Source organism: Branchiostoma floridae, chromosome 7 (assembly GCF_000003815.2).
Source record: "Branchiostoma floridae strain S238N-H82 chromosome 7, Bfl_VNyyK, whole genome shotgun sequence".
Taxonomy (NCBI): domain Eukaryota; kingdom Metazoa; phylum Chordata; class Leptocardii; order Amphioxiformes; family Branchiostomatidae; genus Branchiostoma; species Branchiostoma floridae.
This window is the reverse complement of record NC_049985.1, coordinates 7477106-7501542: the sequence shown is the minus strand read 5'-3', so window position 1 is coordinate 7501542 and position 24437 is coordinate 7477106. Positions and strand designations below refer to the sequence as shown.

Sequence of the window (24437 nt, the reverse complement as noted above, 5' to 3'; positions counted from 1 at the left end):
AAGAATTCCAACCATGCCAGTCCATAAACAAACTTATTGTCCCGTATAGCCGGGGCATGGACCAAGGGCCTGGGACAGCTGGGTTCTTCTCTTAGCGTCGCCAAAACAAAGGGAACTTGTCCCGACTCTTCCGCCTTTGTCTCTGACAAAGCTACGTGCAACAAAATAGCACGGCGTCCACACGAAACGGGACGTAAATAGGTTCAAAACAGCACCACGTTTTTGGCTGGACATGGTCTAGTGGCGGGATGTAAATTTGCACCTTGGTATTTTTAGTGTCAACACAGGGCTGGCCGTGTCAGCTTGCAGCGGCATGGGAACTGTCTGTGTGTGTGACCGGCCGGCTTTCATGCTAACCTCAACCAGAATTTTTATGTCTATCAGATAAAACATGCCCTGAACAACTTTCACCAACTCTTTACATATATGACAAGGATAACGACAACCGGTTAAAAGAGAGAAATATAATATTGCAAGTCGGCGTTTTTGTTTTGTTTCCGTATCATATTCTGTTACGTTCTTGGGTGCAGAGGTCATCGGAAAGGCGCGCGAAGCTCAAGTAATTTATGACAAGGTTAAGAGATAATATCAAAGAGGCCGAGGAATTTAGTTGAATAGTAAGGAAGATAAGAAAGTGGATATGAGTTTAGATTTGGCATACCTCTCTTGCCTCGATGATGGCCTCAGCCTTGGCACGACCGACTCCCTTCAGTCGCTCCAAGTCTTCCACTGTTGCCACGTTGATGTCGAGACGCTTTCCGTTCGCCATTTCACACCCACGTAGACGTCGGATCATCAAAAACAACACGTAATAACGACAGGTACCACACCTACAATCTTCTCAAGTGGCCGACGACAGTAAAAACCGGGTGTTGGGGGATTTTCCGACAAGAAAATTGCGGCGGCGGCAGCTGTGTGAACGGTTCGCCCTCCCCTGTGAAGTGACCCCAGTCGCTGCTTGTCTCCGATCGCGTGTGCTATTAAAACGGTAGCTGGGGAATGCAGCGTTGGAACGTAACCTGGCTGGCCCGATGCCCAAGTTCCCAGGCCATTCTGTCAGCGTCTTGAGAAGGTATCGGATGTAGACACGGCGTCTTGCTAAGTTAGCGCGTGACGGACAGGGGGACACTCCTCTCGACCCGACACCTCAGCCGCCATTTTGCGTGGTCTCCGTAGTCTTCCGGTCCACTCACGAAAATAGCCGAACAGTCACGGAAACGCCCGATGTAGGCGGCTACGGAAACGCCCGATGTGGGCGGTTACGATGTACTGAGAATGGCAAAGGATTCATAAATGATTGACAGTATCAAAATGTTCATAAGTATCAGAATCAAATATTCCTCAATGACTCATACTAATTCACAAACAGAAACAAACACAAATACAGGTGTATGTGAGAATTGTTGTTTCATTTGTTTATAGACTGTTGCCGAGACTTGGTGGACAAGTCAGGGGATGTAGCTCAGTGGTAGAGCGCACGCTTTGCATGTGTGAGGCCCCGGGTTCGATCCCCGGCATCTCCACAAGTTTTTTTCTTTCTTCATAAAAGTTGTCCTGTGTGCTTGATTTTTCATTTGCATCTAATCAAAGAGATAAAGTAGTAAAGAGCCTATGAAACCATTATTTTTATCTTAGCCAGTTATACGTTATGGGTACTGTATTGGTCAATCGCAATATTTTTTTATGAATAAAAAGAAATACAAGTAGAAATTGGAGGAGGAAGGCGAATATATTTTGTACAACTTATTGATTTTCAGATGACATGATGAGATAGTTGGCCGGCCACAATTCATCACCGGGCAACATCGTTGCTGATGACATATCAGACGGGCTGGCCATGCAAGAAGAAGCCTGCAGGTCACTTTTCATTCCGGTTGCTGGTAGAATAGTTGAAGTTGGCCAATAAACGGAATGATATCATCGTTTTATGCCTAAGGATTAAACCGGCCCTAATCTTCTTGCCCTAACTGGTAGTAAGTGTAAGCAATAGAATTGATTTTTTTTTAGTTTCTAATATGGCTTTTTTTTCTTGTCTAACACCGTACCCATGGCCAGTAGGTCTCGATCAGTGCTGAGGTTGGGCCAATTCATATATCCACCTGTTTCGAGATGATTTACTAGTCTCCACCAGACTGACTTCGCTGGCTATTATAGGAAGAAAAATTTGCCAGGGCAGTTTTGCTACCAGAGAAGTTGGTCCGCCGCGTCCGGAGGGGAAACATGGACCTAACTAAGCGTGGAACTCTGAAGTCCTGGTGGAGGCTAGTGATTACACGAAGTTCAAGAGCCCACCCATGACGATTGGCCATGACACAGAATTCCTGGGGCACATACGACCATGTTGAGAGACTAGTTCTTGGGACAGGGTGGCGAACTATCTGCCCTCGGCTGACACTAGGCCACCAAAAGGTTAAGACTCGAAAATGTCTGGAACGGCAAGAGGGATAGTCTCCAAGCAGATCCTACGGTGCCTTAGAAATAGTATCAAAGCTGGCAAGGGACTTAGTCTTAGTATAGCGGCGGTGCCCGTTTGACTCCCTTTGGCAGGCTATCTCCCTTTGGCCGGCTATACTCCTTTACCAGCTTTGATGCTATCTCTTTAGGCACCGTAGGGTCTGCTTGGAGACTAAAGAGGGAGTCCTAGGAGTAGGAAAGCTTCAATGTCTCTCTCTCTCTCCCCCTGTATCATGGTGTGTGCGTGCGTGCGCGCGTTGTGTCCCAGAAAGGTTCGATACTCATGTTCACGTTCTTCACCACGCTCATGAAAAACCCAAGCTCTGGCCGAATCAAATGGGCCTGCCTGTTTAATATAGGAAGCTGCAAGCGCAAGAAGGCTAGAAACTTCGGAATGCCTTTTCTAAATCCAGACCGACAACGCTCTACGATAACGCGCTGCATGCATTACCGAAGTGAATTTTACCTCTACGATGGTCAATCTTCCTAATGTGACTAGTTTTGCCATCCCTGTTTGATCAATAATGTTGGCCATAGAAACCCGACCTTGCCCTGTACAGGTACTGATTCTGTTACCAATTGCATCCAAAACGGCTACTTGCCTCACGTCAGGTCAGCCTCCGTTGAATGATCAAAAGCGGCCTCTGTTAATCATTGCCAGTACTGCAGCAATTGCTTCTCGTGGTTTGGCCTGCACAGCCATTGTAGCTTCAACTGGAAGGTGCGAACCAACGTCTGCTTATATTCATATTGTAGTGCTACTGTGTCCTGCAGTGATTTCTTCAACCGTTAAAGGTCCCCACTACGTCTAATGAGACCCAACACATGTATGTGATAGTATAATGCTGATTTTTCGTTCTACACTAAGGTGTATACGGATCTAACTGCCCTATATGCAGGCGAGAATATAGGACACTTGGATGTATGGAAAAGTATACTACTATTCATTCCAACCAAGGTTTTATTTTGATAAAACCTCCTTGTTCCAATAGGGAAGCACATGTTTTGAAAAAGTTGCCCAACAGCCCTCCTCATCTTCATCATGTTGACAACTTTCTCGGGCTGACCTGTGTTACCAGTTGCATGCAAACAGCACGTAAGCTATTGATAAATCTCACAATTCAAACTGTTTAAGGTTTTAATGGTACTTGTAGCTGTTTTTCTTGAGTACATCATTTCCAAAGAGATAATGTTGGAGACTGAGGTGAGTTGCTAGCCTCCACCAGGAATTTCTATGGGGTATGGATTCAAGAATTCAGCAAAATGGAGAGTAATTGCTAGTTCGAGTCAGTTCACAGGAAGGTTATATTTCCTCTGAAGGCCTGGAAGTTGCAACGCTTTTTTATGGTCTACTGCTGATAATATGTGCCAAATAGCCTAGTTTATTGAAGTTTTTCAGTGAGTTTTGTAGGGTCAGAAAATCACTTTACACTGAGAACTAAGCAGCCAGTCTGTTGGTCTCATAACCATGCAACTTATGGCCTATGTCTCCACTCAAAAGCTTTTGCCTATACAATACTGGCACTCCACTCCTCTGGCCGGCTAACTCCTCTGGCTAGTTTATTTGGCCAATTTCTACCATCAATCTATGGAGTCCTGTAGAGACCAACGATTTGCACCCACAGCACTCTCTCATTGGTGTACAAAATGCACAAACACCAGTTTGGTATACTCTCCAAGCAGAGGTGGGAAGGCCAGTAAAAAAAAAATTATGAAAGGTCACAATTTTCCCCACCAACCTCTGCTTGGAGAGTAAGTTTGGTACTTCATCAACCCTGTGTTATCCCACTCTTTTTTAACCTCCTTGACCCACTTTACCTATACACAAGTTTCAAACTCAACAATTGACCAATAAAATCATGTATGTTCTGTACATTCAAATCTTTCAATGTTACATTATTTCTCACACCATTTACAGTTGTAACATCCAGACTACTATTTTTTATATTATCAAACTTACTTACAGCACTACACAGAGAAGATGAGGCCTGATGAATCAGAAGTAAATTACATTTGTATTAGTTCTCCCTTCTTTGACACTTAGATGGCATGTATCTAACATATGAAATAGAGTTACTTCACTTCTTGTTTGAGATGAGACCTCACCTCACCTCACCTCACCTCACCGGTCCCATAGCCTGGTTTTGAGACAGGTTACTGTAAATACAATGTTCAGTTCCTTACCAGTGCAGTGACCACAATTTGGTACATTGAGGCACCTATGGGGGTTTTACGGGGCTGATTAAACAATAGGATGAAAGGGAAGAAAATTTTCTGGTCTAACCCTCCCCCTATCATAGCCTTATCAAGCAGAGCAGCTGTTCTATCATGTACAAGAGGAAGGTGGCATCTGAGAGTAAACAGGAGAGTCAGTCAGCAGGTTCTTCAAGTCTTAGTTCTGTCCGATCTTGCGCTTGGGCAGCCAGTCTCCGCACAGCACTGACTTCACCTTGGCCAGCAGGCCTTCCTCGTCTTCTATAGCCTGCTTCCCACCTGTGGCAGAGGAAACGGCACTCGTCAAAGGTCATGTCTCATGAAAGGTACCCAGGTAAGTAATACAGGAATAATCATCAAGCTGGCAGAAGTGGGAGGGACTTTGTATGTGATGTGAATAAAATGGGAAACGGTACAATCATTCGTACCCCACAATGATGAGCAATGGCGGTCTGACAGGGGGTCCAAAAAATGCTTTGCAAATTTTTCACTTTCAATGTGCCCTGAGTGGTCATCTTGGGCACCTTTGACTGAAGTGAGGTACAGTATAGAAACCCTGTACCTTTTGCTTGGCCGTATAACTACCAGTAGTATTGTCATTGGTGGATTTCTTAGAGGTAGATCAAGCAATTCCTTTCTCTGTTTTTATACGAAATATCATAAAGATTGGGGAAATTTACTGCCATACCTCTAAGAAATCCTGCTATCGTTGGAAGTTGCCCAGCCACCCCACAATCTTGTCCTTGACCTTGTTGAGGAATCCCCCACCCTGTTTCTGCTCTACCTCCTCTGTATCCCCAACGTTATCCTGAACTCGGGTTTTCTCCACTGTTGGACAGAGGGAAACAACTGCTTTTTAAACAATTTACTAAGCTTTTTGGTAACAGATTTGGTCTCAGTTTTAAGGAAGGGCAACCAACAAGTCAAAACATGATGGGAATTGTTTTTGTCTAGTCTATTTGTTAAGTAGTATGAAAGAAAACAAAACTAAGATCACAAAATCACAGAGAGTGTGTATGGCTTTTTCCAAGTGTTTTGAATCTGTATTACAGTAGGTTACTGAATCTAAAACAAACTCTTCACAGCATACTCTCATATTCAAGTCGACAACCAATTTTGTGCTAGCTTATGGCCAGTGTGTGCAAACTAAAAGCTAATGCTATCCATGCACAAATTTCTGTGTAGGATGTAGCAGAGGGTTAAGGAAACACTGTCTTATCTTGTCAACCATGTATGTACTCACCATCTTGAGTGTTTGTGATGCCCTGCACTGTGCCATCTACATCTCTTTCCTCCTCTGCATATGCCATGACCAGGGCCTTCTGCTTTGCTGACAAGGAACTAAAAAACAAATAACAAACCGAAGATAAGTTTTAAGTGCTATCATCAAATCCTGTCTATTTCATGAAAGAAAAAGTTACTTTCATGAAAAAAAAAAAAAACTCAAATTTTCCATAACTAAATTCTATGGTCTACTCAACTTTACTGAAACGTGTGTTTTCTAGGGTGGGCATGACATACAGATAAATAAAACCGTAACACTGAATAACCGCATCAACCTTGAATCCAGCCCTTTCGTCTGTCGAGTTACTCTCTATTCTTCAGGCAATTCCAACTGCGGTTGGGCTAGTGCCTCGGGTGATACAGAATACACCTTGTTGTATGTATGTATGTGTTACTTACTCTGGGACCTTGATCTTGATGTGGACATAGTGGTCACCATAGCCATACCCCTGCACACGTTTGATACCCTTCCCTGGTAGTCGGAGCCGTGTGTGGGACTGGGTTCCACGTGGGATCTACATTTGAAGCAATGGGAACACATCAATCACCATACTTTTAAACAAACAATATCCAGTCGGCATAATGTAATGTTTGCATGAGATCAGATTTTTAGTTTACATAAAATTTACATACATTTTGACACGGCCTCATAACATCAGATCTACAAGGTAGCGAGTACCATTGCAGTATGTGAACAGCAGAAGTAGTGTTAATCATGGGCCTGCAAAAAGTACAACAGAAATAATGGTATGGAACAGAGTAGCTGCAATTCAAACCCCAGCTGGGTCATACAAAAGAGTTTAAAAAATGGTACATTCCAATTTCTCTGCTTAGCACTCAGCACTTACAAGTTTGGGAGTTGAACACATACCACTACCAGTGGACTAACCCCTGCTGTAGCAACCTGTGTAGACTAAGGCTATAGAAATGGAGATGGGTACTGCAATTATACAAGGAAAAGTGTAGGAGGGATTTAAACTTTTATAATGTATCCAGGATTTCCTTACATCGATGGTGACGTTGTCATATATGCCCTTGATGCGCATGTTTCCTCCGAGAATGGCCTGAGCAATGGAGATGGCAGCGTCAGTGTGGATGTCTGCGCCTTCCCTGCGGAAGTAGTCACTCCTCGCAACCTGGAACAGGGGAACAACTTCATGTGCTGCAAACCTGACATGCTTTTTTTACAATTTCAGAGGAATTCAAGTGTATGCACTTGCTGGAAGACAATGCATGGAGCTGTCAATATAGCTTCAAAACATACACAACATATCCGATCAGATTTATATGACAGTGCATATAATTGTATTACAAACAATCTTCTGTCAGTCAGTCTAGTACTGTAGTATGCATAGTACATATTCAAATGTACATAAATACAGGACATAAAAAAAGTTAACATCTTAACCCTTGACTATGGACCATATTTGCTGCAAGTCTGACATATTCATGATCAATGTGTGCATTGAATTAACTTCGAAGACAATATTCTGTCTTTACTATGTTTTCTTTTGTACCTTTGTTATAGGGCAGATTGGACATATGGCAGAACAAGTCAATGACAAAGTAAAGGATACCACACCGAAGAGAATTCTACACTCTGCTATAGATCAATAGATCAAAGGTTAAAATTCTGAACAGGTCTCAGCCATTTACAAACAACTGAACTACAGCAGTGTTGTACATACTTACTTACTTCACTATACAGTGTTGTAATGTTTCAATATTGCTGTACTCACCCTGAATGTGATGAAGAGCTCCTTACTTCCCATGGGCATTCTCACAGTCTGTCCATCTTCAACACCTGGGAAGATGGAATGAAGGGGTGAGATTTGCATTTTGTGAATAATACAAGACTGTAAAATTTATATAAATGATTAGATCTATAAACTCTACTCTACTCTTGTTATTTTCTTGAACTGGTAAGTGGCAAAACATGTAAACCCCTGCCGATATAATCTGGTAATTTCTACTTGGCTCAAAATCAAGTCCACTGATTTTTTTTGGACCAATCCAGTAGCCTTGTATGTACAGTAGATGATATGTTTTCCAGGAATAGTAAGCCATCTTCTGTACTAACCTGCTGGTACAGGCACCATGACTGACTTCTTCTGTTGAGTCTTGCCCTGTCCTCTGCACAGTATACAGGGGGTTGAGTAGATGGTGCCCTGGCCTCGGCACCGCCGGCAGGTCGAGCGCATCATGAAGGGACCAGTATTGATGGTTTCCTGACAAGTGTAAAAACACAGATATTTACAGGAACAGTTTACCTAATAGAGCATTGTGCATATAGACGTATAAGACTCACGGAAACTGTAACTCTGTTATATACTTTGTCTGACCCGTGCCTCTTCCCTCATGAGCTCAATGAAAAGCAGCGGCCGGCCAATTTGAGCTTTCATTAATAAAAGTTCAAACACAGGGCTGGCACATGCCTTGACAGCATACTTTGTCCAAGACTAGCAGCTTTTAAGTTTTATCCACCAATTGAAATCTGTCCCATTGGCATATTTTCTCAAAGATTGACACAGGCCTTATCAGCATATATTTTTTAAGATTGACACATGCCTCATTAGCATATTTTCTCCAAGTTGTCACATTCAGGATGTGAACAGCAAGGGGTTGTAATCATCGACATGTCAAAGATCATCATTATTCTCTCTAGACTGACCCAATATGTCAGTACACAATAAATATCTTTTTGCCTCCTTAGTAAGGTACAAATAAGAAAAGTTATAGAGGAAATCTGATACAGGATTGACATCTTTCAAGTTAGAATGGCAGAAACATGATATATATGTTATCAGATATTCCAAAGCTAGAAACTAAACTAGAAACACATGCAGTAGAAAAACGTAACCTTATTGATAAAGCAGTGTTCTCACCAGGCCTTTTCAGCATAGCGGGCCGATACGCTGTGGGCTGGAAAAATGACGCTGTAAAACGCCCGCTACGCTGCTTTTTCATCCAGCGTAGCGGCAAAAAAATGGGGAATAAAAGAAAAATATCGTAGTAAAAATACATAGGCACGCGCCAAGCACGCGCCTTCGCTGTTTCAGGAAGTTATCAGCTCGAAGTGAGGTGTTTTACAGCACCGTACCGCTGTTTCGCAGCCCCTCCCACCCTTGCGTTCCCGCGCGCGGAAATGTAAACACAGACGCGAGAGGGCCTTGCCCGCACGTGATTAGCGGGGTGGGATCTCTCCCCGGAACAGCCGGAACAGCGGCGTTGATAAACAGAGGCTGTTACTAGCAGTTGCGTCTTTCTTTTTCAGTACGGAAAATAGAATCAATTATTTCTGACACATTTCTAGAGCAAGAACGGGTCGTGTTCCAAAGTTTCCTGTTCTAAATTTTGCGTGTGCCGCCCTGCGTTCGTGCCAAAAAAAATAAAATAAAATGAGTAGCGCGTGTGCTGCAAGTGATCAGTGGGGTGGGATATCTCCCCGGAACAGCCAGTTCCCGGGGAATGCCCTTATTTGGGGAGCTGGGTTGACCAACATAGGCTGTTACTGATAGTTGCGTAATTTTTACTTCAGCGCTGGAAATAGAATCAATTCTTTCCGACATAATTCTGGAGCAAGAGCGGGTCGCTTTCCCAAAATTCCTGTTCTAAATTTGAAGCTCTTTGTATCGGCATTCGCAAGATACAAACCATCGTAAGTTTGTATGTAAAACCCGGGCGTTTAATAGTTTCGCCGACAAGCCTCCCCTTGTGGCCCCGCCCACAAACCGCCAGGGCAGTATCGGCACCTTTCCGATTTGATCAAAGGGCCGCCGGCTATCAATCAAACGCGGCTGTTGTTTACAGTTTCAGTCATGTGCCGTGTGCAAGTTTACAGCGAACTTCAACGTAATATTACATTCCTTGGACTTTCTTTCCCACAGCGGTGCTTCTACAAAATATTTATTAGACTGTAACACGGAGTCCCACATGTTTTAAAGAATGGAATCTGACGCGGAACAGCGGTTTTTACCGGGTATTTTCTTGAAACATGTCCGTGGGAATATCGTCTAAACTCTAACGGCGAGGCGGCGACGCAGGGAGACCGTCAACAAAAGTGGCACGGCTGCTAACAGCGATACTAGCGCTATAAACAAGCGCTTCAACTTCGGATGGCAACCAGGACAATATTTTTAAGTACTGTTGAGCTGAGTAAAGTTTGTTGTTTATGACCGTATGAGTTTTTAGTTGTCTGTGAATCTTTGACCCGAAATATTGTTACGTCAAACTGCTGACGAGAAGTTAAGTGACTGCTGCGATTATCGTAGATATGGCCCTAAAAAAATGATGAAATAAGCCTTCTCAATAGCCTAAAATGCAAGAGCTTCCGGGGGGCTTCGCCCCCCTGGGTCCCCCCACCGGGACTCTGCCCCTGGACCCCGCCGGGGGCCTTCGGCGGCCCCCGGACCCCTGCCCGACGCTGTGAAAAATTCCTGGTGAGAACACTGTAAAGGTTCATTATACATGTAATATCCTCACCTGACCAGTGCCATGGCAGTACTGACAGCGTGTGATCTTCGTCCCTGGCTCAGCCTTGTTTCCCTTACATCTGGGACAGCTGTCCATCATGGTGAAGTTGAGCTCCTTGTTCACTCCTCTACAAGCCTGGGTAAACGTCAGGTCCATAACAAACTGGTGGGAAACAAAAGTTAAAACATATATTCAACACATATTCACAAAGCTCTTCACTTAGTTAGTATCACTGCAGTATTCGAGTACAATTTACTGTAAGTCTGGTAGCATACGTAGTACGCATTCAAATGTACAAAAATACAGGACATAAAAAAAGCTAACATCTTAGCCCTTGGCTGGCTGTGGACCACACATGTATTACCAAAGACATCCAATGTGTGCACTAAATGAAGACTGAATATTCTGCCTTTACTTTGTTTCCTTTTCGTTATAGGGTAGATAGGAAATATGGCTTTACAGCACATGTGTTTGAATGAAGGATGTCAAATCATGTCCCATCCAAAGGTACTAGACGACAAAATGGGCATCTCAGTAGAAAATACAATAGAAATGTGCTGAATGGTATGACAACCCTTGAGACTCAATCATGATATATAAAATCCCACCTCTTGTGGTTGCTCGAACTGTGACTCAAAATCGAACCCCTGGAAACCTCCCCTTCCTGCATTGGAGAATTCGCTGAAGACCCTGCGGAAGAGTTCCTCAGGGTCGATGTTTGTCGACCACTGGCTCTGGGAGAAGCCCTGGCCCGTACTGGCACCCGCTCCGCCAAACGCACCCGTCGAACCGAACGTGTCGTATTCCCGTCTCTTCTGATCATCCCCTAATATCTAAGGAAAAAGTTGAGAGAGAGAGAAGAGTTACAGTCAACCAACAGTAACACATGTCCAACAATAATTCAAAAGTCTCATACCGCTGTGTAATGATTTGAAGTTTTGTGAGGATAAATTTGAGAGACTTCGTCTCTATACCAAAATCCCCCTTCATCTTACCTCATATGCTTCTGCAACTTCTGCGAACTTCTTCCCAGCGTCAGCATCCTTGTTTGTGTCTGGATGCCACTTCTTGGCCAACTGAAATACAAGACCCAAAACAACTTAGCTACTTTGCCAATACCGGTATATCAGATTTATCACAGCATGCTGTAAAAATTTGTGTGAATCCTAGAGTTAGAGTGACTCCAAGACCTACTACTAAAATATTTGTATAGAGCTGTTAGCATAGCCTCATAACATCAGATCTACAAGGTAGTGAGTACCATTGCAGTATGTGAACAGCAGAAGTAGTGTTAATCATTGGCCTGGTGTTATATTTTATAAGAACAAAAAACAGCTAAAGATATTGCAGGACATCAGTAAATAATGGTTCATGTGTACCACATAAAAATGAATTTCTCACCTGATAGTAGGCCTTCTTGATATCTTTTTGTGATGCATTTTTGGAAACTCCTAAAATTTTGTAAAAGTCTTTTCTCTGTGTACAAACTGAGGAAGTGTGGAACCCTTCTGTTGTCCGTAACCACTGTTGTGCTGCAAAGGTAGAATAGTCAGTACATTACCTTTCAGTTTCACTGTGGTTTTATTCCATTGTGGGAGGGATCAGGTTCTTTTCAGTCTTTAGTAATAGTAATACATTGAAAATGCATATTTGCGGCATCAAGAATTTGCTGTGGAAAGGTCACCACGAAAATAACACCTCTGCAAAAGTTTTCAGATTTACAGTATATTTGTCTCTTCATCAAAGCCCCCAATGATGGTGATGATTATTCTGGCATGTTTAGTATACATCAACATATTCCTATTTTAATTTAGATCTACAAAATAGCAGGGAGGTTTTAATAGTACATGTAAAAAAATACGCATATCTTCATGTTGAAGGTCAAGTTGATACATGTCACAGTAACATGTATTGAAATTCAAGTTCAACAACGTTGGATTAATTGTCATCAACAAACAACAAGAGTTGAACCCTTGGGCCCACCGTGGACTTGCCCTGTAGTGTAGAAATAGGATGACGTAACTAACCTTCCGATTTTTATGAAGCAAAGGTTCACTGGCATTTGACACGCTATCTGATGGAAACACCCTTTCTAAAATGCTGACTTTGTTGGCACAAAATGAGACCTATCACAAAAGGAGTGACAGGAAAGATTTCTGAAATAAGTCGTGATTTTTCTAGAACGAACCAAAGGACAGCTAGCACTAGCAGACTACCATGTGCGCAACAAACCGGCATACAAGGTTACAAAACTCACCTATTCTGCCCGTTAAAACGGCTTGACATCCACATGCTGGAGCCCTAAAATGTGATAAACTTCTGAAATAAACTATAAGGGAACTGTTTCCTGCTCCTGGAAATCTGGGATTTCTGTGTGAAACGGAAATTTGAAGATTTTTCGACAAGTTCAGTCTGCAAAACCGGGACACAGCCATTTTTTCTCGGCTGCTGTTCTGCGCAAGCGCATCAATAGCAGTCGCAACCTCTCGCGAGACTTTACGACGAGACCTGATGGAGGGTGCAGTGAGTGCAGTGCAGTGAGCACGTCACCGGAACGTACTGCGCCTGCGCGAAAAGTATAGACATGCTAAACTACCGGTTTACTAAAGGGCCGCATTTAAGAAAGTACGTGCGTATATAAGGGTAAAACTCCGTGTACGTTTTACATGAAACCATGTCTCTAACATATATTGTGCAACAAGCGGGATTTCAATGCAACGTTGACCAAACCAAGCCCCAAACCACCAGGGTTCGCGCAGGCGCAGTACGTTCCGGTGACGTGCTAGTGCAGTGTGCAGTGCAGAAACCAGAGCCACCTACCGTCTATGTTGCGCATTGCAGCCAAGAAACAGCCCCCTTTCATAGACGTTTGACGATGAAGTTTTCGGACCATTTTGTATCAGATTTTGTATGTAAAATATGGTTTACAGATTGATAGTTAAGATGAATAGTGGTTGCAACAAAGTTTCATTAATGTTCAACAGTTTTGAATTACAAGCGCCCGTACCATACAAAATGATAGAATGACATGGACAAAAATACCTAACGAACGTTATCTATCAGCGTTATTCAGATAAAACATAGCTCGCTAACTTCACTGTTACAGCATGACTTTAAGTCTAAACATACTTTCCGATCATTCCCCAAAAATCCCCATTACCTATACGATTTATGTAGCAATGATTGAAGACTGAAATGGCCTGTAATGCTACACAACCATTACTGACTGCTGATCCTCCCCATTTACGCACAACGGCGCCCCCTGACAAATGTTCCACGTGACATACTCATCACCGCCTTGACTTCTCACCTTCATGAAGGAGAAAAGTGATTTTAATTTCCACTGCACACATCATTCGGTACCGTAAGAATATGTGAAGTTGTCAGTGCGTAGAACATTTGGCGTTGGAAGATGAACGATCTTTGGGGCGGTCACGCAGGGAGAAATCGTGAGAATGATTGAGTTTCATAGGAGACCTGGATTTACGGTCAATTTTCCCACACGGTCATTAGTGTCAGAGCACGGAGGTGCACTGAAGCTTAGGTAAGCCTGTGAAATGCAGGCTGATGCGCTAAGCACCTACTCTGGGCCGTTTTATTGAGCGGGGTCATATATTGTGCACGCACGTACATTGTACTGCTTCCGAATAAGAGAGACAGATGACTTTTCAAACGGTGCAAACAGTCACAACTTGTCAGTGACTGCCTTCATGGGAGTTTCATCATTCTAATTGCATCTCCCGATGTGTACAACGATCAAGGAGGTTTTAGCACATTCTTTCTACGATGAATCAAAGCTCAGAGCAAAAGGAACCGATCAATCCGATAGTTTGTCATTTGTTGAATTCAACACATTCCATGTCAAAACAGCGTCCTTGAATGAAACTTGCTGCTTCGGCACTACTTCCCCGCAAATAGAACTTACTCTAATCTGTCCCATTACGCGAGCACTGAGTCGAGCTGACTCTAAGGGGCGGAGTTTTTGCGCTTTTATAATACTAGTATGCAATTATAATGGCATATCAGTCGTGATTGTGACCCGATTTCTGGTAAAGCCTCCTGGTAGAACTGGCGTTACTGGCCACAAATAAAATGCATGTTAAGCTCCTAAATGCCTGACCATTAAGCCTACTAATGACTAATGAGGCTAATGTCTATCTCAAGAAGCATGCTACATAACATGCCATCAGTAAGTGGGGCAATCAAAATATACTTTTCTTCACCCATTAGACTGATTGTCATATCGCCATGACGCATGACTGCACATGACACTGGGGACTGTTTTACACATGATAGGTAATCCTGGCACCATTGTAAACATGTGTTACAAAATAAGGACACATCGTTAGTTTTTGTCTGAGCTGACACGATCTGACCCATTTACAAAAGGTCATCATAGCTTATCATAATTGTGTCACACTTAAGTTACACCTGTACATATCATGTCGATACCACATTGATATAACCAAGGAAATTATATAACAAAGCTAAAAACATCTGAGGGCGCTTTACTACATAACTGCCTTGAAATAATGTAGCGGAACGGAAAAGTTATACGTGTGCAATGGCAGTTTTATTTTCGTCATCGGTGGAGCCTCTTCCCCGATATCGTCAATGGTTTGTCCCTATATCACATACATTGTAGTATCATAGATAATTATGAAAAAAAATCATCCATAGAATTGCACTAAAACTATTGAAAACTGGGCTTGTACACGCTATAAGATTTACTGTTACTGTTTTTGGAGAGAAACGCCACTGTTTTGGAGCAGCTATACCCACTCAACTTGAATACTTGAATCAACGTACTACCCCCAAGTCTCGCGCTGTGCGTCACCTCACGAGAGTTGGCGCTCCAAACGAAGATGGCGGTGGACTCCTGCAGGTAGTCGCGCATTTCTTCGAACTAAAATAAACTTCTCAGCGCTTCGAGGGCAAACGGTGACCTCTTTGGTGAAGACAGTTGCAGGGGCTGACAGTCGTTACTTCTCCATCTCACCGCAGGGGAAGGCGATTTCTTCCGTTCCCACCTTTCTGTACAGCCGGGGCTCTGTCGTGTCGAGTGGGCGGGCTGTAGACCGTGTCGGTGGCCGACTGAGGATCCTTGACGCTCGGTGCTTAAACCTATAATTTCAGCCAACTGCTGTTGTTAACGTGACTAGCGTGACCGTCGTAATGACAATATCATAAAGTCCTTGACATCTATCATATCACATCAGCTGAAGTCTGGAAAGCCACCCTGAAGTACCATCGTTACTCGGCGTGTAAACACCGTCGGCCGATCGCGCCCGAGAAACCGCGAGCAAAGCTCTGCAACCCCGGTAGGTAGCAACCTTTCATACGGATCTCCAACTATTCCTTTGTTTACATTTGCATGGTTTCAATATTGTTACGCATTGTGCGACAGCTAGATTATAATCCCTGTTTGATTGGATTATAGGATTAGCAATTCAATGTAAATGATCACAGGAAACAGCGATGTCTTCGCGTCAGCCAGGGCACGTAGAGAGAAGAGATGTCTTGTTGTCATGATTGTTATCTTATTCGTCCAACCGTAACGTAATTAAAGTACACAATCATACTCTAGTGACCCTACAATGTTTTTATGTACATGGAAGCAGGGAGCACTTGGCGTCAACATTTGCACTAATTCAATTAGATTTAGGGGGTTAACCAACGGGAATGACTTAACAGAAACACTCGAAGCCTAATTTGATTAAGTGCAATGTCAACATAAATAAAAGTGGAGAACCCTAGTTAAATTGCTACAACATCGACCTCCCTTTTTGCTAACATTAACAGTTTCTTGGAGTCAATCTTCAAAGAGAAAGGTGGGGAATTGAGAAATACTTAGAATCAAGTAAGATTCTAGTTACCATGGTTTTATAGATCATTGATATCCAGACAGCACTCTCTTTTATTATAACTTTTCGAACCAGGTCCTCGAGTTTTATTATCTTTGCAAAGGTTATATTTTGGTGCCATTAGTCTGTGTTCGTGTGTTTATGTGTGTTTGACGATAGTATAACTTGAGAAGGTGAGGATGGATGATGATGCCTAATGATATTTGGCATGGGTAGTGTTTAGGAAAACGAAGGTCAGCTTTGTATGTGCCCCTAGCCACTTTCTAATGTAGTGCAGGGGAACTTCTGCTTTTGATATCTCATTTGACAATACAGTAAAACTAGAAGCGAGTTAATTGCACAACAGATAACTGCACTCTTCTGTTAATTTCACGGTTCCAACAAATCTTGTGGTGGTGTGGTCTAGCTGCGTAACTTCGCTTTGTTGCACCATCCGGATGATTGAACGAAATACGCTGGCAAATGGGGTGTACAATTGAATGGTTGGAAAAAGAAGATTAGAGTCCATTTTAAGTCTACCTGCGCCACCCATGTTGGTTTATGTTGTATTTAGTTAGAATAACACCCCTATGTTATGTTGGTTCAGTCCTATAGTCAGTCCGACCACCGACTCCTACTGTATCGCCATGTTGGAATAAAGCTCCTCGATATAGTTGCATCGTGTGCCCAAGAGTCGTTCCCTTATAGCGATCCTTGTCCATACTGGCGCTGTACTACTACTACTAGCAGATTGTCCTTTCCCTCTGATCTAAGCCAGGCATGACTGAATGACCTTTGATAGCTATTCATCTCACGTTGACAGAATGTTTCAAGTAGACTTCTATTTCCTCAATCCTTTTTTCAATATGAATGACTACCATAGTGGTGACCTTTATACTGACAAGAGACTTGGGATGACACAAATTTCCAGGCGCCTTTGACCCACTTCTGGAGGCACGATGATCTATCCATATAAGGTCCGGGCTTTGTTGGGTTATTTATCTTGATGAAGGGCTGAAGGATTAGCAGGAAATATGATCATTGTGGTACTTCATTTTGCTTAGTGTTCAAAACAAAGTTTACATTTCTATCATGGAATAGATTCTTTTCCATTGGAGGGGACTTAATTTCATGGTAGAAAATCAGAGATAAGTTGTAAATGCAGAAATGTTCGCGGTGGTTTTATGTTCCCGGTTTCTGCTGTGGCCGTTTCACTGCGAACTTAAGACCATTACAAACATTTTTTCTATTACAGTACTAGTATGTCACTACGGTTTATGGCATTGCCGCGAACTCAAAACCACCATTTTCCCGCTGGTAAAGGGGGACATTACCTGTGTTCAAAGTAGGAGTTGGCACACAATGTGCATTAATTTACTGACAGATAATAACTGTCATTCGCAATGTGATGTCACTCCAAAAACTGCAAGCATAATACTATCTCAAATATTTCAAGATGTACCGTATTTTATGTGTTATAGATGAGTTGCATGCTATTGTCTGGTTCATACTACATTTGTATGGCTCTGCTTTTAGCTAGGATTTTAAAATAGGGAGTCCAAACTTATTGGTGAGTCGCAGTAAGTGACTATTGTAGGGGGGTCTGGGGGCATCCACCTTCCATGGTGCAGAGTTTTTGATGATTTTAAGTTTAAAAAGTGCATTCTTAGGTATCCCAAGAGGCAAAAATACTGTTCCAGAGGTCACAGTAGAAGACTGTGACCACAGATGACCTGGTAGCATCCCTGGTCACTCAGAATTTCATGCTTGTCAGACAATTTTCTCCTAGTGCAAGGGCGTCCAGGGGCATCAAATTTCTTGTTATTCTAAGAAAAGTGCGTCCAGATGACGCGTTCACGCATGTCTGGCTAAAGCCTGATTGGAGCCACTTGTGTCCTTATCAGAGTGTCCTTATATATATCTACTGATGAATTATACATTGTAAATCATATGTTGTTCAAAAATGCAATCTCAAAATGTTGTTGCAGGTTGTTGGCTCATTTCCAAGGATCCCTTGCCAGAATACGTACAATAAAGTAAAAATAGTAAAAAGTAAAGCAGCTCATCTTAACAGATTTTAGTGGTAGTATTTGGCTTATTCCCAATATAATCCCTAGTACTAGTAGTAGGAGACTGGAGTGGGACTATAGCCTTAAGGATCTAGAGTGGCTAATACTTTGTCTAAACAATGAGATCATTATAACCTCCTTGATCCAAACAAGCTATTTCTAAAGTATGCAGACAATATCTAATGATAGATGCTTGTATCTTTGATAATGCTTGTATCTTACAATAAATACCTTAGGAGGTATGTGGGTGTGGCATGGCTTAGATGGGTGTGGTCACTGCACCTGCCATGACTCTTAATAATATACACACCTGTATACACAGCTTCAGCTGTCCTTGGCAGGTGAAAACACATAGATAACAGACATAGAGTTAACATATATACTGTATCTGGAATAGTTCAATTGTGATTTATTAGTTATAAAGAAACTTTGCACCTCAAGCAGGGTAAAATCCCTAAGGTCAATGGCCTTAAGGGTGCCGTTGGCTTAAGTAAAAGTTACCAAAGAAACTTGTTTGAACAACTACTTTGCACCCAGCTGTTTGCACCTGAAGCATGGTAAAATTCCTGAGGTCAATGGCCTTAAGGTTGCCCAAAAGTAACCCAAACTTTGTTAAGAAAGACAAATATTGGAATAGTTGACAGCAATACCTTTATCATTTATGGTTAGTGAGGTAAGGATAGGTAACCAAAGGACAATGATTGAGAAGGACATTCATTCAAACATTCAAAGTCAAACACCTATTGAAATGCTACAAATGGGGTCAGTATTTCACATGACCTACAACCTACAAAGCCTATGGCCCACCTCTTGACTGGGTAATGATAAGGAGATATACAATTTTGCTGTCTCTTTGTGCATTAAATTGCTATTGACTGTTAGTGTTATAGATGAAATACTTGTCATACAATTGCACTATACTGTAAATCCTGAAACTTTCATGGTTATTTATTTCACAATGACCCGATAAATGATCATACATAGTATTGATAATACATTATTGTACATGTGCATTTTTTGTCTCATACTTTAAGATTAAGTAAATAATAAATGCTTTTTTTTCTGACTTAAAATGAACAATTTGCTTACCATTTGAGAACGTAAAAATCACCCCCTTTTTGTCACCAACTATGAGATCTCTGCTTTGCGCATAAATATTTACACTACAGTGGTGCGCTCATGTGTATGATGATGGTCTAAGCTTTGGACCCTGGTAACACTTTCAATTTCCTATCCTGACCCCTGCCTCAAAGCTACCACAGATCAAAATAACTTGATGCAGATCACGTTAGATAAGTCCAAAAGTCATTGTGTTGCATACTCACACCAATTCTGACCGCGCATAATTGTCCGGTGGTAGTCCCTACTTGAGATAAACCATGTGCACCCAAGATTATTCAATCACCATCTTTGAAGCAGCATTAAACTGTTATTTCCAACTCAATAGCGAAATGGGACTTGGGATTTGAGCAATGTGCCACTTCAGGATCTCTATGAAGGCACTTCATGCCGATAAAAGACATGCCTCGGTGAGCAGTGGATCATATTTTGTAGGACATTTTTATGACCTCCTCCATCTCTGACAACACAGATGAACTTTCAAGCCAGCAAAACCATTTTGTTCTATATATTACCATTAGTGGGAATTCACAATAATGAATAAGAGTTGTTGCCTTTCATTGGCAGTAGAATCATTTCTACCTGGAGATGTGAACAGACAGCTAAATGAGCATTGATGTCATATACTGTTAAATTAAAATACCCCAGTGTCACATTCCTCCCCATCAGTGATTGTACATAATCAGACAATAAATTACATTGCACATCACCTGTATCCGACCTTTCAGGTTAATGTATGTATGTTTAAGCCAAGTCAGTCAATAATAAGAATCAACAGTTGCATTGCATGGAAGAAGGTACTCTCCAAGCAGAGGTTTGGCTCTGGATGGTTTTGACATGTACTTGGGCTGATTTTTGTGGGGCTTGTGGACATGAATATTTTATGAAAACTGGATAAAATAGAAAGCCCAGCAAAAACAAGTCAAAATCCAGCCAAATCTGAAAATCTGCTTCAACAGTACAGGGATCGAAATACTTTTTTTTTGCTACATGCAAAATTGCAAGTTGGCAAAAATTTTACGTGCAATTTGAAAAATTTACATGCAAAATACAACTAGGCAGCGATGGCGACGAGTATCGCTAGCTTGAATCGGTGAATTTTGATTACATCTAGTATTAGTAGTAAAGCTGCCGGAGAAAGTTACTGGCAAAAACAAGGAAGGATAAAGACACACGTCCATTTGTCTTTTTGTCTAAGAGTAGGGGGTCTAATTCCTCAGTATTTTTCCAATAGGCCAGGTATTTTCAACATGCAAGATTGCAAGTTCAGAATAATTTTACATGCAAATCTCAAAAATTATGTGCAAATTGCAAGTTAAGTATGTGTATTTCAAACCCTGACAGTAGGAAAAGGGTTGCCACTGGCCCATGTTCAAATGGCAATTTGCCCCCCTACCCAGGGGAGCAGATCTCTGACAAGCATAAAATTCAGATTGACTACTAGGCTAGTGCTAAGTCACATGTGGTCACAGTCTTCAACTGTGACTTACCTGACAGTACTCAAGAAGCCTTTAATTTGAAGAGGAAATCGAAAGAGTGCATCTGTGATGTGAATAATCACGCAGAGATAAATTGTCTGCCTATGTAACACCCACACACAGCTTTTTTATTAGAGTGCATTTCTGACAGCAATGGGCATTGGATCAAGTACTGTACATTTCATAATGTTGAAATACTTGTAGATTTCCAGTCTATTTTGATTTGCATGTTGCAAATTCATCAGGTGCTACCATCAGATCTGCAATCAAGCTTGCAGAACAGAATACTGTGAATGTCAAATGCTTGCCATGTTTTTTTTTACTGTGATCTGTCACTATGAACTCATTAATATTCTCAATGTGTATAACATGCTCTGTCTTTTAATGTAAATAAAAGTATACCGTCGGTAGTTATTTTAACTGGGAATTCAGAGCCACCACACAATGTAAGTGTTGAGCGTGCAGAAGATTTATAACTTCCAAGGTTTCAAATGTGCAATTGTCATAGTTCATCTCCATAGAGGATTATCTTTATCAGCAGTTGCCTTTATACCAGGCAGCTTACTCGCCATTCCATTCAGTAACCTAGATACTTACACAGTGTGAAAAATTCCAGTTGATCACTTAGGTGGAAGATAAGTGTTAAGCTATAACAACAGATCATTGGAGAGTGAACTAAAGCACTCGACCACTCTGTTTTGCATGCATCGCGCAGAGAAAATATGTGGCCACCAATTGCATGCCTGTGGCCACTGTGGACTGAAATGGGTATCAGTAATTGAGTGGGCTGTCCAATATGAAATGACGTGCCTGAAATGAAAATCTGTTACAATTCCAGAAATTGCGTCTGAGATACATTTATTAAGTTTTCACGCTGTTGCCAAGATATGCATGGATTTTCACATGATTTGATTTACATTATTAGATTTGCAGTTTTAGTTTTGATGTATCAGAGTATGTCGAGAATTAGAGATTATACCCAATATACAAGTGGTAGATGTAGAGTTGAACATTGTACATTATTTTAAAGATGGGCAAATAAATGAGATATTTAAAAATAATCTTCAGCCAAATCAATTAATTAGTGAATTTCTACCATGGAGATTAGTCGTGCTTTTACTTTGACAATATAACATTGAATGTTACTACAAATTGTAGTAACATTCAATATTTTAAAAGTAGTATTTAATTGTAAAGTTATCACCACCTTTGCTAGTGTTTTTGTACACTAGTTACTACCTTCTTAGCAATACCAGCAAATTGATATCATACAACTGCGCTTAAAGATAATGTAAATAAGTTTGCATATAAATATTGTATATAACAATGTAGAATGTCATATGCTACAACTATATTCTAACTGATGAATACTGTGTTCTATGATATGATTCTGCAATGTCCTGGCAACAATTCATCCACTTTGCTGCAACATTTTGTCTTTGATCAAATAAACCATTATCTATCTATCTTGAGACAGGTGTAATAGGGGAGAGTGCTTGATTTGTATGCGACAGATGGTAGGTTCAAACACTGACCAGGTCAGACTTAAATCACTTAAGGCTTCGTTGCTATCAGCGCATCGTCTTGGATCAGGGGACGGGCTGCAGCTTGAAGTGTTATAATTATCTCCATGAAAAAAATTATCTCCATGAAAATGGAGATACACATAGTTTTAGGTGTGTCTGTCTGTCTGTGTGTCCGGAGTTTTGTAGTCAGTATGACTCAAGAACCTCTGGATGGAATATGATGATATTTGGTATCTGGGTAGGTGTTGGGAAGACAAAGGTCAATGTCAATTTTGGGCCCCCTGGTATGTAACCTTGGTACTGCAGCACATATTCCATGTTTTGTATCTTTTGAGCTGGATGTGCTATGGTCTTGTTTTCTTTTATGGCAGATAGCTTGTGACATAGGGAATACGTGGTGTTCGTTTGGGCCCCCTAGCAGGTTGCTCTGGAATTGCAGGAACATTTTTGTGAATAGAGTCTGTTCTGAGTCACCACACAGCTGCAGGTTGTCAATGTCATCATTTACAAATGTTTTAAATTCTTTGTAATTATCTATATTTATGGGAGATTTGATACTTTGGAAATATTTTGAACCCTTTTTCAACTTTCTAGATATTTCCTTGGTGTGGAATTAGGATACTTCTTAAAGTTTATAAATAATTGTAACAGCATTTTACCATTGTTTACCATTTTCTACGATTTCATGTAACATTTCGTAATATTTTTCCGTGGGCTGAGAAGAAAGCAATTCATGCATCCTTGCAAAGTATGGTTGGGTGTCATAAAGGAGGTTAAGGCTAAATAAAGATTTATTGATTTATATATAACCTCCTAGGTGTCATGTATCAATGTCCCACCACAAAGCACCCACCAGTGCCCAGCAGTGAAATCTAAAAATGTACCAAGGAAGACAATAGGGGCTTACTTTTGTGCGGGCAATAAACTGATTCTACAATTTCAAACTTCCAAAGGTTACAAATATTTACAAATATTCGTAAAAGAATGACATGGAATCATGTAGATGATTAAAATATAGAACATATTTTGTACAGTCACAATTAAAATGTTTCCTTTATTAGTATTCCAAGTAATTAAAATAGATTCAAATGTCCATATTTAAGTCTTTGAAAAATTTATAACTGTGGCTTAGATATTCTTTTATTCAAAACAATTCAAAATTCTTACAACGATTGTCCCCAAACCCTTGGTGACTTGTAATAGACTCCAAATAAATCCTTTATTGTTATAATTAAACAAACCATCACTGGCTACTTTGAACACAGTTCTTATGAAAGAATATGCTAGTTTAACAATGCTGTTCCCCTCTACCACAGAATTAAGTTCCTGCAAAAATAGATGAAGTTAACATTACTTTGCAAACTTATGTTTTTTTTCGTTTCTGTTTGTCAGCTGCACGTGAAAGCTGCCACCTCTTTATTGTGATGCTGTCTGCTGCAAGTGCTTACTGTAGATCACTAAATGCATTTAAACTCTTCTTTCACTGGTTTCAGTCTGCAGTTTACACATTGTCTTTAGTGATACCTAACAAAGTCGTATTTGCAGTGTCACTCGCAGTTGAAAATGGCCACCACAAAACAGGAAAATTTGAAGGCATTTGAAGATGAGATCAGTTGATGACGTAGGTTAAAAATACCAGGATACGCTCAACTTCCAGCCATATTTATGCCAATTTGCCTCGTAAAAGGAATTAAAGCCTTTATAAGGTCTGTTCTTGATACATGTATCATATTGCGACCTTATTGTTTTTTTGTAAGGTCAAATTGATGGTAAAAAAGCTAAAACTGCATATAACATCTGTATTCCTGTCTGACGTCCAAATGGTAGGAATATTCCTATGACCAGTGCTATATATAGTGTACGTAACCTTGTCTGGCTTGGAGCAGAATCAGTCATCCGTGAAGGAAGGATAAACTAATGCACTAGTTACAGGCCATTCTCCTGAGAAACTCTTGCCACATGACCTATATTGAGCTG

At 41.2% G+C, this 24437-nt stretch overlaps 3 protein-coding genes and 1 non-coding gene across 6 annotated transcripts in view; 2 read left to right on the top strand and 2 right to left on the bottom strand.

Annotated features, from left to right (window-relative positions):
* LOC118419079 (F-box/WD repeat-containing protein 7-like) overlaps nt 1-1197 on the bottom strand; it is a 34728-nt gene extending 33531 nt beyond the window's left edge. The window contains exon 1 of the mRNA XM_035825359.1: nt 662-1197. Within this exon, the coding sequence (XP_035681252.1) occupies nt 662-796 (135 nt within the window). The 5' untranslated portion in view covers nt 797-1197. The remainder of the gene's footprint in view (nt 1-661) is intronic.
* Nucleotides 1198-1451: 254 nt separating this feature from the next.
* On the top strand, nt 1452-1523 carry Trnaa-ugc. Its single transcript has one exon. It is a non-coding gene; the product is annotated as a tRNA-Ala (tRNA).
* Nucleotides 1524-3574: 2051 nt separating this feature from the next.
* Nucleotides 3575-12919, bottom strand: LOC118419638 (dnaJ homolog subfamily A member 3, mitochondrial-like). Of its 2 annotated transcripts, XM_035826120.1 has the most exons (12): nt 12683-12919; nt 11827-11957; nt 11421-11501; nt 11034-11258; nt 10435-10587; nt 8033-8180; nt 7692-7756; nt 6960-7088; nt 6352-6467; nt 5912-6009; nt 5357-5496; nt 3575-4947 (listed from the first exon to the last, which is right to left on the bottom strand). In XM_035826120.1, exons 1-11 carry the CDS (start codon nt 12858-12860, stop codon nt 5372-5374), a joined length of 1449 nt encoding a protein of 482 aa, XP_035682013.1. In that variant the 5' UTR covers nt 12861-12919; the 3' UTR covers nt 3575-4947; nt 5357-5371. The 2 variants fall into 2 exon arrangements, with proteins under 2 accessions (XP_035682013.1, XP_035682014.1); XM_035826121.1 differs by lacking the exon at nt 5357-5496.
* A 2327-nt stretch (nt 12920-15246) lies between these two features.
* LOC118419105 (WD repeat-containing protein 17-like) overlaps nt 15247-24437 on the top strand; it is a 33867-nt gene continuing 24676 nt past the window's right edge. For both annotated transcript variants that reach the window (XM_035825408.1, XM_035825407.1), the window contains exon 1: nt 15247-15746. The gene's annotated coding sequence lies outside the window, so the exon portion shown is untranslated. The remainder of the gene's footprint in view (nt 15747-24437) is intronic.